The sequence below is a fragment of the Orbicella faveolata genome, unplaced genomic scaffold (genome assembly GCF_042242905.1).
Source record: "Orbicella faveolata isolate gen_17 unplaced genomic scaffold, um_ofav_v1 contig_2, whole genome shotgun sequence".
Lineage (NCBI taxonomy): Eukaryota > Metazoa > Cnidaria > Anthozoa > Scleractinia > Merulinidae > Orbicella > Orbicella faveolata.
The window spans coordinates 11,798,340-11,815,000 of NW_028301547.1; the positions used below are offsets into that span (position 1 = coordinate 11,798,340).

The window sequence follows — 16,661 nt, forward strand, 5'->3', positions numbered from 1 at the left end:
TTAATTCCGAAGCGAGCTTGCGAGCTTCGGAATTAAAGCTGGGGGTTGTAAAAACGGGAAATACTTCTCCCTCTGCGAAACGGTATTTGATTAATCCCCTTTATACTACTATTTAAAATATACAAAAAATATGGACATTTTCACTGAGACAATAGCAAAATACCTCTGCAATGTGTACATACCTGAACTAAAAATCTTGGTTCTTAATGTCCGCACAGGGCCTGATAAGTTACGAAAGCTATAAATAATTTAATAGGACGCGCACAGTAATTAGCTTACTTTCCAACTGTTCTCACTCGAAAAAAAACAAAACGTGTATAACCAGACAAATATACACACTGTAAATTTTCCAAACTTCCCTTTATATGAAATATTTGAGTTTTTCATTCACAGCGAAATATGCAAGTTATCAAGAAAATCTAGATAGCTTGAGCCAAGGAAATTTTTTATTGGTTATCAGTATGCTGAAATGTCCAATTATATATTTTTTACAGAAAAGTGTAAGCCAGGGTTTTTTTCACCTAATGGACTCGCCAAGTGCTTTCCTTGTCCAAGCGGGACTTATGCATCCGGTCTAATGAACACAAACTGCACTTCCTGTCCAGCGGGTACAACCACTATACTTCCGGCAGCAGGAGGACGAGAGGAATGCGGAAGTAAGTATGAATGGCTATGATTTGCACGCCCTAAAGTTAGAAATGTGATTATTTTTCTCAGCTAGAGAAGAGCAAGAACAATTTCAGTACATGCGCCTTATCTGACCCCATTTATTGAACTCTTTGACAAGTTGATTTATCGACTTATTTAAAGGGATAGTTTCACGGTTCGACGCATGTGCAATCTGTGAGTAGCTCCACCCAACCCCATTGCTTATAAACCAATCAGATGCGAGTACATAACTCGTTCGTCTAGTCCAGAATAAACGGTTCGGCCCGAATAACGAGGGTTGTCCAATATACACGAACTTCGCACGAAAGGCACGAGTCGTACGGGTCGTGAAACGATGGTTTACGAGTCGTACAGTTGGTGAACTGTATATCATTAGAGAGACTTAGAGTGCATATACAAGTTCACGACCCGTACGACTCGTATGACTCGTACGGGTCGTGAAACAATGGTTTACAAGTCGTACAGTTGGTGAACTGTATATTATTAGAGGGACTTAGAGTGTATATTCAAGTCCACGACTCGAACTAGTCGTACGGGTCGTACGGGTCGTGAAACAATGGTTTGCAAGTCGTACAGTTGGTGAACTGTATATTATTAGAATGGTTTACGAGTCGCACAATTGGTGAACTGTACATCGGCATTAGAGAGGCTAAGAGTGTATATACAAGTCCACGACCCGTACGACTCGTACGGGTCGTGAAACAATGGTTTACGAGTCGTACAGTTGGTGAACTGTATATCATTAGAGATTCTAAGAGTGTATATACAAGTCCAAGAACCGTGCGACTCTTACGAGTCGTACGACTTTATATACAGTGTATACTCATCGGAGTCTCAAAAGCGGGAGAGTTTAAAAGCACTCATTAGAATGTTTATTCCTCGTTCTAGACGTGAATGTACCAAAGCGCAAAACACGATGGATACTCTTCGTTCTACAAGTGCGAGGGCCCAAAAGCGCTATATACAGTGTATGCTCTTTAGAGTCCTAGAGCAGGAGAGTTGAAGAGCGCTAATTAGAATTTAAATTCCTCGTTCTAAAAACGTAAATACCCCAAAGCGCAAAACACGATGATTATTCTTCGTTCTCAAAGCGTGAGATCCCAATAGCGCTTCATACAGTGTATACTCTCCGGAGTCCTAAAGCAGGAAAGTCCAAAAATGTTAACTCCCAATGTCCACGTGTATGTCAGTTTAACAAATGGACGTCAGTTTTTCAAGCGTCTGTCCTGTTATTGATCATGAATTTCGTCATAGCATTGTCAAATTAGCTGTGGATTCACGAGGCGCTAAAGCTGCCCCTGCTGTTTTGCTGATTGGGCACATTTAAACATGTTGTCCAATATACACGATCTGACACGACTTGTATAATGGCATCTTCCTTTTCGCACGACTCGTACTCTGTAGATAGCGCTGTCGGGCTCTCACGCTTTGAGAACGAAGAATATTCATCGTGTTTGCGCTTTGGGGCATTCACAATTCGCAATATACGTTTTAATTAACGCTTTTAGACTCTCACACTTCAGGACTCTGAAGAGCATACAATTGATATAGCGCTATTGGGCTCTCACGCTTTAAGAACAAAGAATATCCATTGTGTTTTCCCCTTTGGGGCATTCACCTTTTTAGAACGAGGAATATACATTCTAATTAGCGCTTTCGGACTCGAAGAGTACACACGTGACATAGCGCTTTTGAGCCCTCACGCTTTAGGACTCTGAAGAGTATAAACTATATATAGTGCTTTTGGACTCTCACACTCTAGGACTCTGAAGAGTGTATAATGTATATAGCGCTCTTAGGCTCTAACGTTTTAAGTAAAAAGAATATTATTCGCAGTTTTTGCGCTTTGGGAATTCACGTTTCGAACGAGGAATATACATTCTAATTTGCGCTTTCTGGTTTCTCCCGCTTAATACACTCTGAGTCTCTCTAATGATATACAGTTCACCAACTGTACGACTCGTAAACCATTGTTTCACGACCTGTACGGGTCGTACGGATCGTGTTCAGCCATTCACGGGTCGTATCTGTTCGACAGTATTGGACAAGGATGCGAATAACAAATTCGATGTTCAATTCTAAATTTGCCATTTTCTGTCTAAATCCGTTTACATCTTTCGTAAAATTTGGACACCAGTCACTCTGCTAGCCTTCGTGTAGCCGTGTAGCTACTCAAAAGCTGTCATTAAACTTTCACCAAATTATAGTCTGTGATTTCTGGAATAGATCGTTTTCACTGTCACGCAAAAAAAAAATAAATCGAAAACCATCCAGTGGGAAAAGCTATGAAATTATGATGTTATAGAAGATAACTAAATAAGCCACTTCTCCAAGTTTTAGGCCTGTGCGTTTCCCCAAACTTCAGATATTCGTCGAAATGTTTCGCCGATATTTACAGAGCCCAGTATGAAAACGCCATGTTAATGTACCTCCGTGGTACACCAATATGGCGGCCGGAAAATAGTGTAAACATCTGGAACTTACTTTGGCTATCTAGGCGACTGATTATCAGTACTGATCAAACAAGCATTTACATAACCACTTTTCCTAATGCTTTAACTTCTAACAAGGCTCAAAATCATGGGATAAGTATATATTTTCCGATAAACTCGATCATAGCCTTGTGTCACGCACCTCCATAACCCTGAAATTCAAAATGCTCTGGATTCCAAACGAAGCACGCTATTGAGCTGTAAAATTGTAAACAGATATAAATATACCGCCTCTTGCGCCTGATGAGGACTTTGGTGGCTCTTTCGTTTTGGATTTTAGAAAGTGATGACGTCACGTGAAAACGATCTGTACATCTTGTTGATACGAAAACGAAAATGTACTATATGCATGGAGTCGGAACATAAGTAATGAATTTTCATGAGAAATCTCACCTATATCGTCAGGTTTTCGCTGCTGACTGTGAAATTTTCGAAGGCAAATTTCCCGCAAAAGTCATTTGCACGCTTTCGATTGCTTTATGAACTATGAAATTGAATGATTAACATTTTAGCTTGCGCATGCGCCGATCCGTGAAATCCTCTTAACGTACTGTAATTTATTTGCATGTGCTTTTTCGTTTGCTCATATTGTTGCTGCACTTTTTGGTGGTCACTCTATAATGTTCCGCGATCCTGTTGTGTTTATTCTCTTTCTCCGAGATCAGGTAAAACTAATTAAATTTGCCTCAGTTTAAATTTGATGGAAGGTTCAAATTGGCCCTTTGCGTTATTCAGTAACTATCAATCTTTGTTTCAGTGAAATGTGCCCCTGGTACGTATTCAGAAAATGGCGTAGAGCCTTGTGTTCCGTGTGCTAAGGGCTCATATCAAAGTGGGATAGGAGCCCTATCGTGTGCAGAGTGTACTGGTAGAAAGTCCACGTATGGACCTGGAGCTGATTCTGCAGATATGTGTGTAGGTAAGATTTATGGGAAACGGCAGATAATTTGCATGAAATCCCTGTACGAGCTCGTTCAAGTGATTTTAGTGCAGTAGTTATATGCACTGATAACCACATCAATAGCTTTTCGTTTTAAATTTATTACTTAAATGTATTTTATTTGCTGGTGGAGTAGCAAAAAAAGGAGGTAAATTAGGAAACCAATCTCGTTTAAATAGATTGTTTCTTAGCGAAGTTTAGCTCTGGACACAAAGTGAAGCAATCAAATGCATCATTCTTAAAAGATGAAGTAAGGGACTTAAATTGAACATTTGCGTGATTGGCACAGTTCTGTATGTCTGGTTGGTTAAGAACTGACTTCCCGATGAGTTTCTAACCCAGTTGCATTATCATCTGACATCCATTGCTAAGTTGAGTGTTTTGTATTTCTATTGTTGATGCTGATAATCCTAGTGCATCAACCTTTGATTGCGTTGTTGCTCGAATATGAAAATGTAAGTCTTTTAATTTCATTTCAAATTTTGTACTTCAGATCTTGTACCTTATGTATGTGATATTGCCCGCTTCTGGGTGTTCGTTGCTTGCTCATATCATGCATTTTTACCTCATTTTATTTTTATGGGAATTGCCTTTACGCCAAGTTGCGTTTTGCAGTTAAATGCTGTTCCCAGTTTAGAGTTTTAGAGCAGTGCTCATAATTGAATTCCCTTCCAGCTATTGACAACTGTTCGTCGAACCCGTGTAATAATGGCGGCACCTGTTCTGACTTAAAGGACGACATCTTGTGTGAATGTAAGCCAGGATATTCTGGAAAATTTTGTGAAAGCGAGAATGACGAATGTTTGTCTGATCCTTGTTACCAAGGAGCAACATGTGTGGACAAGGTAATAAACAACAACACTCATCCATTCAGTGAGAAATGAATTGCCCATTTCAGAGATGACCTAAGCCTCTCTACAAAAGCGAAGCCTGGTGCACAATCATTCATATGAAAATGAGTTCAATTTGCATGTGAATGAAATCTCATTTTCACATGAAAGGATGTGCACCAAGACTCGCTTTGAGAAAGATGCTAAAGGTAATTCGGAAATGGCCAATTATCGCCAATTACTTATTACACAAGTGAACATCCAAAACTGGTAGAAATCGGTTAAATAATGTGATTGTTTCTACCATAGCATTGGATCTCAAAGTCCAAATAAGTGTGAAAACGAGTACAAATATGAAGCTGAATCACACTCGTGTACAGTATTTCCCCCGCCGAGCGCAAGCTGGGGAAAAACACTGCAGCAAGCCTAGTCCTAGACTCATTAAAGGGACTTAAAGTGTAGTACGGCGGCAAATAGTGAAGATCACTTCCGGTGACGTCATGACGCCCGTTCCAGTAAGGCTTTCCCGCCGTAGCCTTGCTTTCTACTACGGGAAAGTACCTGGTTTCACGTACTCTCATACTATATAAGTATAAGCCTTCTGTTTACTTCTCATTCTAACGCTTTTTTCTCTGTTTGAACAGCCTAGTTTGAAGATAAAGTAACCGTTCGAAGATAATTTGAATGATTCAAACATCTACCATGAGCGACAGTCATATTTGCACCAGGCCGAACAGCAAATTAGAATCAAAAGTTTGTATTTTCGGGCTGGCTTATCACGTTGTATGAACACCCTGCCCGTGCTTCAATCGAACTTTTTGTCAGTGTCGTTTTGTTTTGTGGCTGGAATTACAGGCGATTCAAATAGCAGCTGAGAGGCAAATCTAAGTTCTGGGAGATGTAAAACTGATAAAGGAGAAGGAAATCCTCGTCATTAATAAAGCCTGTCGTATGAAAATAGAATAAAGTAACTGCGGGTTTCCTTGAACGAAGCCATTTTTATAAAGACACTTAGAGGCTGTACACCCCGTGGCCTTACAGCGAGATCTTAATCCGTTTGAGTTTTGCGGAGAAAACGGCGTTGTCAGCCTAGTCCCTCACGGCCAAAGTAGCCGTAGTAGTAGCCCGCCGTAACGTATCTTTAAGTCCCTTATACTAAAAGTCATACGGTTTAATTTTAATTTATTCAATTTTCACTGCGATTATATAACAAAGAAAAAAATCATAAACGATATTACAAAATAATAATAATATTAATAATAATTGTAATAAGCACATTAATAAAAAAAATCTTAGTACATAACAAGGCAGTGAGGAAGACTAGAAGGGAACTGACGAACCATACGTGCTAGTCAACCCATTATGAAAATAAAATGTATGAATATATAAAAGCGTACTCATTTAACAAGCAATTTATTAACTATCTACTAACTATCTAACTAACTAGCTAAATAGCAATCTAACTAACTAACTGGCTAAGTAACATCTTTACTAACTAACTGCTGATGTTAGCCCAGGTGGTATAGGGGCGCTCAGGGTCGAAAACCTAATCTTTATAAAAGTTTAAAAGTAACTCAGGCTTGAATAATAATAATAATAATAATAATAATAATAATAATAATAATAACTGGCTTATTAAATTGCGTGTTTCCGTGTTGTAATATTTTTCTTGTATAACTTCTTTATACTGATTGTTTATACAAGTTGATGATATTCTGGATTGAAAGTGAAGTAAGGTGTTTATTGATAACTCAGTAGGATTCAATTCGTGCTGAGTTTCAACGTGGCTTGAATTTACTTCAAACGTTAAATGGCAGGTAAACGGCTACGAATGCGTCTGCGCCCCAGGATTCAGCGGTCTGCAGTGTGACATTCCGTCGCAGGTTTGTGGTCCAAACGTTTGTCAGAATGGCGCCAAGTGTGTTGTGCAACCGCCAGACTTCATTTGTGAGTGTCCGTCTGGTTATGGCGGAAAATTTTGCGAAATGAAAATTGACCACTGCGTTTCATCCCCGTGTCATAATTATGCCACGTGTAAGAGTTTGGCCGAGGGATATCAGTGTTCATGTAGACCTGGGTACGAAGGAGTGCAGTGCGAGAGAAGCACCGATGAATGCGCTGGCGATCCTTGTCAGAACAATGGAACATGTGTAGATGGCGACAACAGGTATACTTGCACCTGTAAAGCTGGTTTTACAGGAGTGCAGTGTGAAACGAGTATCAATGAGTGCTTGTTGGAACCTTGTCGTAATGGCGGACAGTGTGTCGACAAGGAAAATGGGTTTGAGTGCATTTGCAAGCCCACCTACTCTGGAGCGACCTGCACTAAAAGTAAGACAACTTGTACGACACATCTCAGTCCTGTTACCTCAAGATGGCGGCTGTACGTTTTACCACAATAACTTGCAAACCTAACACAACCCATTAGGCATACGGAAAGCTCTGTTTTTGCAAAGTATTCATCACTGTACTGGCGACATTGTGTATGCTACTGTAATTTTTAAAGTTTTACAACTTTTCTATACGTTTTTATGAACGTTGTTGTTACAACCCAATGTTACGTGTCAACCAACAAACAAAGGAAATTCAATTTCCAACTCAACATCATCTAGCATTTGAAAGGTCGCAATGGAACTAATGCCAGCGGTACTGTCCAGCAGAAATTAAATTCATTTCAATACGGAGTTCCATTGACCGAAAAACAACTTGAAACCAACGTTACAAAAAGGCCAGATATAAAATGTGAGCTTTTACCATAATTGGAGAGACTTCCGTTAATAACAACTCGTTGGTTCTCCTCGTGCTTCAAAAATCTCTCTCTGGAAATAAACACGAAAGGTAAAAATTGTTGACTGAACACAGCTACAAGTTTCAAATGGCAGTTAACTCTGGACAGGCGCGCAACTTCCTGTAAGAAAGACGAAGTTAATACTACTTAACAACGCTCAGAAAACAATGGAAATGGTTATTAATTTGAAGGAGGTTTAGGTAAAATTCTACAGTGGGATTGTTATTCCTTCTCGATATCTACACGGTGACAGTGATCGCCCTATAGAAATCTCAAGCTCATAATCAAATTGTTAAATTGAGCGCAGCCCGTATAACATTATCACCAGTAATATAGGCGTCAGTTTTGCCAAAATGTGTTACTTCAAAAACGCAATAACTGCATGGCGCGTCATTGTAGAATTCGTCTAGCAGATCTTTTCGTCTAGCGGAACTTTAGGGGAATTATACTAACCAAGGTTATGCTTTTGATTTGTGGCAGAATTGTGTTTCGCGTATGATCTTTCCTTTCCTCACCGGGTTGCCACCTCCTCCTCAAGTGTGTCTAACATTCCAGACATGCAAGCTTTTACTATTGCTTTCTGGCTTCGCACGGATGACACAGAAAACCCGGGGACCCCCCTGTCTTACTCTAACGTGGTGGAAGGCAAACTTCAAGACAATGCACTTGTAATACAGGATTATGGCGCCTTCGAACTGCATATAAACAATGAAAAGCTGTTCATTGGGACGTCAGCTAATGATGGCAAGTGGAATCATGTGGCTGTCACGTGGGACAGCAATGGAGGGAAATGGATCTTTTACAAAAATGGACAAGAAGTGAAGAGGTAACCGTGTCTTGTCTTACTTGAAATCCATTTCCTTTTTTTGTCAAAGCTGAAAGTCTGCTGACTTACTAATGAAGGTTTAAACATCAGCATCTGTGTGGTCCTCTCAAGCTATGATGTCACTGAAGTGGATGAAATGTGAAATTTCCGTTTGTCATATTTTTGTCGACATTAGCTTCGTTACCCTGTCGAGTATTAACGTTAAGCCGCTCAGGATTATCTGATCTGAACAATAAAAGGTGGAATTACTGGTGGAAAAGTATGTGATTTTTTTTAGTTTTCCTAACATATTCATTCTATTCTTTCCACCTTACTTTACCTAACATGATTTTCTTAAAGTAAATTATCTACGCTGATTATTGCACCCACAAATAATCCTATAGACCATTTAGAATACAGGTAGCTCAGAACCATGATGTCTGGAAGTCGTTATTTGGGGGGTTTTTTCACATTAAGTTAGTCAAAACAAACATTTTTGTATGCTTGGTTACACGAAAGTCAGAGTTTTAAGCTAATTACAGACATTAGCAAGCAGGCAGAAGTAGGTTCCACAGTAAACTGAAAGGAAAGAAAAGCGCAAGCAGTGGGCGCGTTTGTCTAAATTGGATTAATCTAATCCAGGATCAGCCCCCAACTTTACACGTAGTTTTGTTATTTCGGTGCAAGCAAATGAATTTCAAACGGTTAACTTTTTTATAACTCTCGGATTGCTGTTATTTGACTTTAACTTAGAATCAGGCCCAGTAGGAAACCATTTGATGCAATTAGAGAGGATGAAGGATAAAAGAGTTAATTCCCCATATAAACCTTACTTATAAGGTAATACCTCTTAAGTTATTTTTAGACATGATAACTAGGTTTTCCTCTGATAATAATGTCACAATGTGCATTGTCCATGTTTTCGAAGAGGGTGAAAATGGTGTAAAGCCGCTTGGGCTGTCCACGTCAGCAAAATCCACTTCACAGGATTGGCAATTTCTATATTTCCTATACCAGGAGTGATCTAAAAATAACCAGAGACGAGTAACTATGGAAACAAGGCCTATATTGAGAATTAACTCTGTTTCCCTTCATCCTCTCTTGATATCTTCCATAACATGGATCACTTAACAAATAGTGTTGTGCATGAACACTGTGTTCAGATACTCACAGGCCTTCCAGTCAGGAGCCGTGATCCGTGGAGGAGGTGTCATGGTGCTAGGTCAGGAGCAGGATTCGTTAGGGGGCTCCTTCAGTCCTGAAGAAGCCTTCACTGGAGATCTCAGCCAGTTAAATGTATGGGACAAAGTTCTCTCGCCCCAAGATATCTACAATCTGGTGCGAAGTTGTCATGGGAAACAAGGAAATGTGAAGGCCTGGGCTGACTTCCGTGAGGGGCTTCAAGGAGTATACGTGTTGACGTCCAAGCCTTTTGCCTGTTTATGTGAGCAGTTTAGAGATTTAATAAAATGAATTGTTTCTGAAAAAAGATACCAGACCCGCTATAGCGTCATATTGTATTATTCTAACCATGATATCTTTTAATTAAGTATTAGGTCTTCTTTCAATATTCGAATGCCATCTTTCACGATTAACTCCAGTTTCACATAAGTGATACTTTGAATGATAACTACAAAAATCGCAAAGATGCTTCAAAATGGGTCGATTACACGGTTTCTTAAAAAACTTTAACTTTAAAAGACACCCATTGTTCAACTACTGTATATTTAGAACACGTTCGAAGGATCTCAGAATCTTTTTCAATCTGTCAGTTTACTCACAACCAGCTTCATTATCATTTTTTTTAGTTACCAATGCTCTCAGAGGCTTTTCAGCAAAACGGGACGCCCGTCTTGCAAACAACGATGACAAAGTCTTGTCCGGAAAGACCGCTGAACAATGTGCAGATGCCTGTGAGAAAGAGAATTCGTTTCCATGCAGATCGTTTGATTATGACAGGAATGGAACCACGTGTTACCTCAGTAGGGAGGCCTCTGGTGATGTTGGACTGACGCCAGTCAAAGGGTTTGACTACTATCAAATGAGTGAGTTGTTATATTACGTACTACTTTCGAAACATGTTTGAATATTGAACATTAAATACCGTAATGTTTCGATTCCAGTAGCACCCAGGATGTTAATTTACTTTTGGTAGCTTAAGAGCCATTGCCTGTAAATATGGCGAATCCGCTTTGCTTTGGTGAACTTTTTTCAGAAATATACTTTCAAAGTTCAAAGTTCAAAGTTACTAAAGTTCCGGCGAGTTCACATTTTTGTGAAATCTAGGAAAATTCGAAATCAACCAAGATGGCCGATGGAATTTATGCAAAATTGCACATTTTCAACAGGCCAGTACAGAAAGAAGGGAACTTGCCTGGATTTCATATTTACACAGTTTGTAATTTATACTGTGATCATTCTTCTGAGCTAAAAGTCATCTTGAGGTAAGTACGTTTTGTCTACTTCTCGGCCGTTTGAAAAATACAACTATCGCAATTTAATTTACATGTAAAATTTCAACTGATTTTACATAAATAAAAGGTTCTGAAACAAGAGCTATGCTGTGGATATACCATACTGTGGACTGTGCCATCTATAACCCAGGCTTATTCTGAGATATTGTTTAAAATACTGGTTAAGAGTACAATACACGATGTTTAAGAATAATTTGTGTTATGAAACATGTCGAATTATGTTTATAAAGATCACTGCGAAATCGAAGTTCTTGCTCGCTCGTCCCAATCTCGTTCCTAGAGTCTTCGTTCTCGTTGACCAGCGGTCGGAAAACGAGAGCTCTTGGAGCAACCATTTTGAAATAACAAAGGAAATAACCGAATTCTGCCCATCCGGTTTCACTGCGCAGTCTGCATCTATGGCGCATGCCTGAAATGGTTGCTCCCAGAGCTCTCGTTTTCCGACCGCTGGTCAAGGGGAACGAAGACTCTGGGAACGAGATTGCACTCGTCCCAAAAATGGTGCAATTGGTCAAAATACCCTTTATAGTTTTTCATCAAGCGCGCTTAATTTTCACGGGCCAAACTAGCCATTTAGATATGGTATATCCATAGCATAGCTCTTATTTCAGAACCTTTTATTTATGTAAAATCAGTTGAAATTTTACATGTAAATTAAATTGCGATAGTTGTATTTTTCAAACGGCCGAGAAGTAGACAAAACGTACTTACTTCAAGATGACTTTTAGCTCAGAAGAATGATCACAGTGTAAATTACAAACTGTGTGAATATGAAATCCAGGCAAGTTCCCTTCTTTCTGTACTGGCCTGTTGAAAATGTGCAATTTTGCATAAATTCCATCGGCCATCTTGGTTGATTTCGAACTTTCCTAGATTTCACAAAAATGTGAACTCGCCGGAACTTTGAAAGTATATTTCTGAAAAAAGTTCACCAAAAGGGTCTTTCTGATGCAATGAAAGAAAATCCGACTTTTCCGACCCGTCGTCGGATTCTCCATATTTACAGTTAGTGGCTCTTAAGAGAGGGCGCTTATTGGAGAGGGGCGCTTATTAGGAAAGAGACGCCTAATTATTTTTTTAGCTATACATCTGAATGCAATACAATACTTAAATGAGATTCTGATAGTCATAATTTGTAATGTTACCTTAAGCTGAGAAAGCAAAGTTCAATTATTCATTCATCTAATCAGTCTATTCTGTGCCAAGGTCTTGAATGTTCCTTTCGCTATGGGGCGCTTATTGCAATAGGGGAGCTTATTAACAAGGCACTCAATGAGGAGCGGTTATTAGAAAGAGGGCGCTTATTGGGAAGAAGGGTGCGGTGCATGTATAACAGCTACATGGACAACAGCTACATATACAACATTGCGGCGAACAGTAGAAAAGTAAAGATGTAAGACAGTGTGGAGAAGCTGATGTAGGACAGGAGTAAGGAAAAATAGAGCGGTGGGATCTTACCTGACCAGCGGACACGTGACATGTACAGAACAGCTTAGCAAGTAACCTACTACTTTAAAGATAGGATGATTTCATCATCAGTTTTGCCAGCTAACCATTGCTATGATTGATTTGTAAAATAGCAAACTGTTTTATCCAAGTTAAGTTTAATTTGACAAGAAATGAGCATAAAATGTTGGGTAAATATTTGCTGAAAACAGTTGGAAATGTACCTCCTTGTTTTGTTTCTTTATTTGTTTTTTCTTTGCCATGTGTTGGCTTCGTTTTTCTGGTCACAACTTTACCGGATGTAAAGAACCACCTCAGATAACCATACAAAAGGAAAGAAGATGAAAACGAAGACGCTGAAGAAACATGGATGTTTTCTATGTAGAGGATAATACATGGGCGCACGTAGATATGGAATATCTCTTCGAGTGTTCAACTCCAGATATTAAGTTGAACACGAGAAGAGATATTCGATATCTACAAGCAATTGTTTTGACAATTTTCCGAAGATTTCCGACCACTTTCCAAAGATTTCCGAAGATTCGCCAAAACTTGTCCGAAGGCCATACGAACATTTCCGAACATTCTCCAAAACTTCCGAATATTTAACCGAAGATTGCAGAAGACTTTTGAGGAAGATCCGAAGATTTTTTGATCATACACCAAGACGTCAGTGTTTTTCCATATTTTATGACGTCACCATGAGCACAAAAAAGCAAAATTGAAAGTGACTTTTCTTGCGTTTCCTTCGGTGATATTCCATAAAATTTGGCAGAGTGGTAATAAATAATTTACTTTAGTTAGAGCTCGTTTTTCAGGGAAATCTATCAGGCCAGTCATTTCGCAGCGGTAAAAGACAAATTTGCAAAAATCGAAAGAACTGCCTTTGCAAACCCTACTTTTCTCGTGTTTAAAATTCGTATCCTGCAGGATTCGATGTACTGTGAAAATGTTTGACGATTTCACCGAAGGAAACTCTAGAAAATCACAAATAAAGCCATATAAACGGTAAAAAAACGCATTTGTTAAGGCAATTATATTTCAAGACTAAAAGCCAAAACGTTTATAGAGGTGATAGTAAAACATCATTTCATTATGGCTCCTTGCATTTAATACGTTTGAGAGGACTAGGTGTAAAAACGAATGTAAAAACCTTTACAATTGGTGTATTTTCCAGTAAACCATTCGTGTCTGTATAATAATTAGCTCTTATTAATCGAGCAGTAGGTCTGAATGGGGAAATCTTGACCGAAGTCGTAAGTTCAGACCAAACGGAGTGAGGTCCGTACAAGCGACCGAGGTCAAGATTCTTCCATACAGACCGACTAAGCTCGGTTAATAAGATGTTTATAAAAACAAGAACAATTTAATTCGTTTAATGTAACTGGTTTGTAGTTAACTGACATTTTGCTTGCGAACGGCGATGAGCTGAACTTAATTCTGCTAAAGATTGCTCGTCCTCTTTACTTTTTTTCTCATCAGGCTTTTTGGCACTTCGATAGAAGAACATAGTCAATATTTTTGCATTTTAGTTTGCAACTTTTTCACCGCAAAACATTTCCGGTCTAGATGCCGGTCTAGATGCCGGTCAAGATGGGAAAATCTAAACCGCTCTCAACATTGATTTCAGCCCATCAAATTCGTGAATTCGGTAGTTCCCAGTCCTTGTGAGAACAGCCATATAATAAATAAACTTATTACCTGCTTCGGGTACATTTGCATATCCAAGAACAGAAACAAAGCATAAAGGCACTTGGGAACAGTTTTTGTCCTTAATTTTCTCAATAGTATCATGAACACTGTTCTAGGCTGACAAGTGAGTTGATTTTTAAGGCTGTACTGAAACACTTGGTGTACAAAGCAAGGCCATCCCTGATTCCGCCATGACAGCATCATCATCACTTGCCTCTAACAGTCAACCAAAGGTGGCACGGCTGTATGCTCCACAGGCCAGCGGTCTACAAGGAGTCGTGGACAGCAGGGGTGGTTGGAGCCCGCAGACATCTGATCACCAGCAGTTTCTACAAGTATGACAATCAATTGCCCTTGTATAGTAATTTGGTATCTTTCATGCTTGGCTGAAAAAAAATCGAGTGCTCAAGAAAAAAAATTTATTTTGACCAAACGGCTTCTCTGGCGAAACTTACTTAACTAAGACAGGTAGAAATTTTGTTCCTCTCAGGTCCTATCAAAATCAAGAACTTTGCCATTTCCGTTATTTGCCAAATAATTATTAGTGTTTTTAAATGATTTTTTCCTTTTTTTCTCCGCTCTATTCTCAGATTGACTTAAGTGATGTATACAAAGTAACAGGCGTGGCCACCCAGGGTGGGGATGGATTATCGGAATGGGTTACGTCATATAAGTTGCAATATACTGTGGATGATAGCATGTGGCAATACTACAGCCAGGTAAACGATTCGTCAAGTCAGCGGTTGTCTGATGATTGTCAAAATTTCATAGTAGCATGCTTGCACGATGTTGTCATCTGACCACAATTACCAGTATTCATTTGTGTCTCCTTAATTTTTTTTTTTTTTTTAATTTTTCAGAAATATTTTAAATCACAGTAGGGTAAACAACAATAGACCTTATTAGCATGAGAAAAATAAAAAATCAAGGATTCTGGTAATTGCAGTCACGAAATAACGCCATCATGCAAATCGCCTTACAGGCTGTAGGTTTTTGTTTTGCTTTCCCAACGTCATCGTGATCAAGCCCGAAGGATATCTTATATACAACAAATATTTTTTTATTTATTATTAACAACATCTTTATTACCTTTACAATACGTACAAATAATATTTACAATACACTAGAATACAACAAAAGAGAAGAAGACTTCAGTTGCATTCACTACTATAACTTGCAAAAAGTTGCGTTAAATCCTACAAAGTACAAAGAAAAGTAATATACCGAGCTCTAAGTTACAAACTTCTTGTCAATTAAAGGTTTCCATTTACAACAAATATAACAAATGTAGAACTGTATACAAAAATAGAACTGTTCGAAAGTAAACTACTCCGTATAGTCTGTAGACGATGTAAGGAAAATGCAGTGTTCAAGGAAACGAAGAAAAATAATCAGTGCTATAATGCGTGCACGATTTCTGTTGCAAACCATGATATTTGTTCCGAGACGAATTAATTGCATTTCAAAAAATGTCCGCCGTGACAACAACGTTGATTAGTCTTTCCATTTTCTTGTAGACTCTTTCTGGTAATACAGATTCCAACACAGTAGTTAAACAGGAAGTTCAAACCTTCACGGCTAAAATGGTCCGATTCAGGCCCCAGACATGGAATGTAAAGATAACCATGAGGGTTGAGATGTACGGCTGTCTTGCAGGTAAGCTTTTCTCACATTATTGACATTAATGACACAACTCTTACGCTGCTCTTGTGCTCTCCTAGCTCCTGAGTACATCCAAACCTTGATAAACGCACACTAAGCATGAATTTCAATCAAAGCAAAGACCTAATGCCTTGTTAAAAGCTTCTTAGACTTGGTTTAGTTCTCGTCCACTTCCATCCAGCTCTTTATTAAAAAATTTAGTCGTTGTTGCGTTTCAGCTGCCACAAAGTTCATTCATCCATCCATCCATCCATCCATTCATTCATCCATTCATTCATTTATCCATCCATCCATCCATCCATCTATTTGTCCATCCATCCATCCATTCATCTATTCATTCATCCATCCATCCATCCATCCGTTCATCCATCCATCCATCAATCCATCCATTCATTCATTCATTCATTCATCAATCCATCCATTCATTCATTCATTCATTCATTCATTCATCTATCCATCCATTCATCCATCCATCCATTCATTCACTCATTCATTCATTTAATCATCCATCCATCCATCCACCCATCCATCCATCCATTCATTCATTCATTCATTCATTCATTCATTCATCCATCCATCCATTTATTCATTCATTCATTTTTCCATCCATCCATTCATCCATTCATCGATCCATCCATCCGTTCATTCATTCATTCATCCATCCATTCATCCATCTATTCATTCATTCATTCATTTAGTCATCCATTCATCCATCCATCCATTCATTCATCCATCCATCCATCCATTTATTCATTCATTCATTCATTTGTTTACCAGATTAACATTTATTCTATTCCACACGTTTGCACGAACTAAACTTAAAAACGATGCCTTGAATACGAATCTACGACAGTCCAAATGTC

General features: G+C 38.8%; 1 protein-coding gene across 1 annotated transcript in view; it reads left to right on the forward strand.

Moving 5' to 3' along the window:
* The window catches only part of LOC110046022 (sushi, von Willebrand factor type A, EGF and pentraxin domain-containing protein 1-like), a 64,546-nt gene that overhangs the window by 32,196 nt on the left and 15,689 nt on the right, over positions 1 to 16,661 (forward strand). Inside the window, exons 12-21 of the mRNA XM_020751683.2 lie at positions 495 to 656; positions 3,919 to 4,080; positions 4,777 to 4,946; positions 6,749 to 7,262; positions 8,200 to 8,545; positions 9,688 to 9,968; positions 10,333 to 10,569; positions 14,278 to 14,471; positions 14,727 to 14,855; positions 15,654 to 15,792. Of these exons, the coding sequence (XP_020607342.2) occupies positions 495 to 656; positions 3,919 to 4,080; positions 4,777 to 4,946; positions 6,749 to 7,262; positions 8,200 to 8,545; positions 9,688 to 9,968; positions 10,333 to 10,569; positions 14,278 to 14,471; positions 14,727 to 14,855; positions 15,654 to 15,792 (2,334 nt within the window). The remainder of the gene's footprint in view (positions 1 to 494; positions 657 to 3,918; positions 4,081 to 4,776; positions 4,947 to 6,748; positions 7,263 to 8,199; positions 8,546 to 9,687; positions 9,969 to 10,332; positions 10,570 to 14,277; positions 14,472 to 14,726; positions 14,856 to 15,653; positions 15,793 to 16,661) is intronic.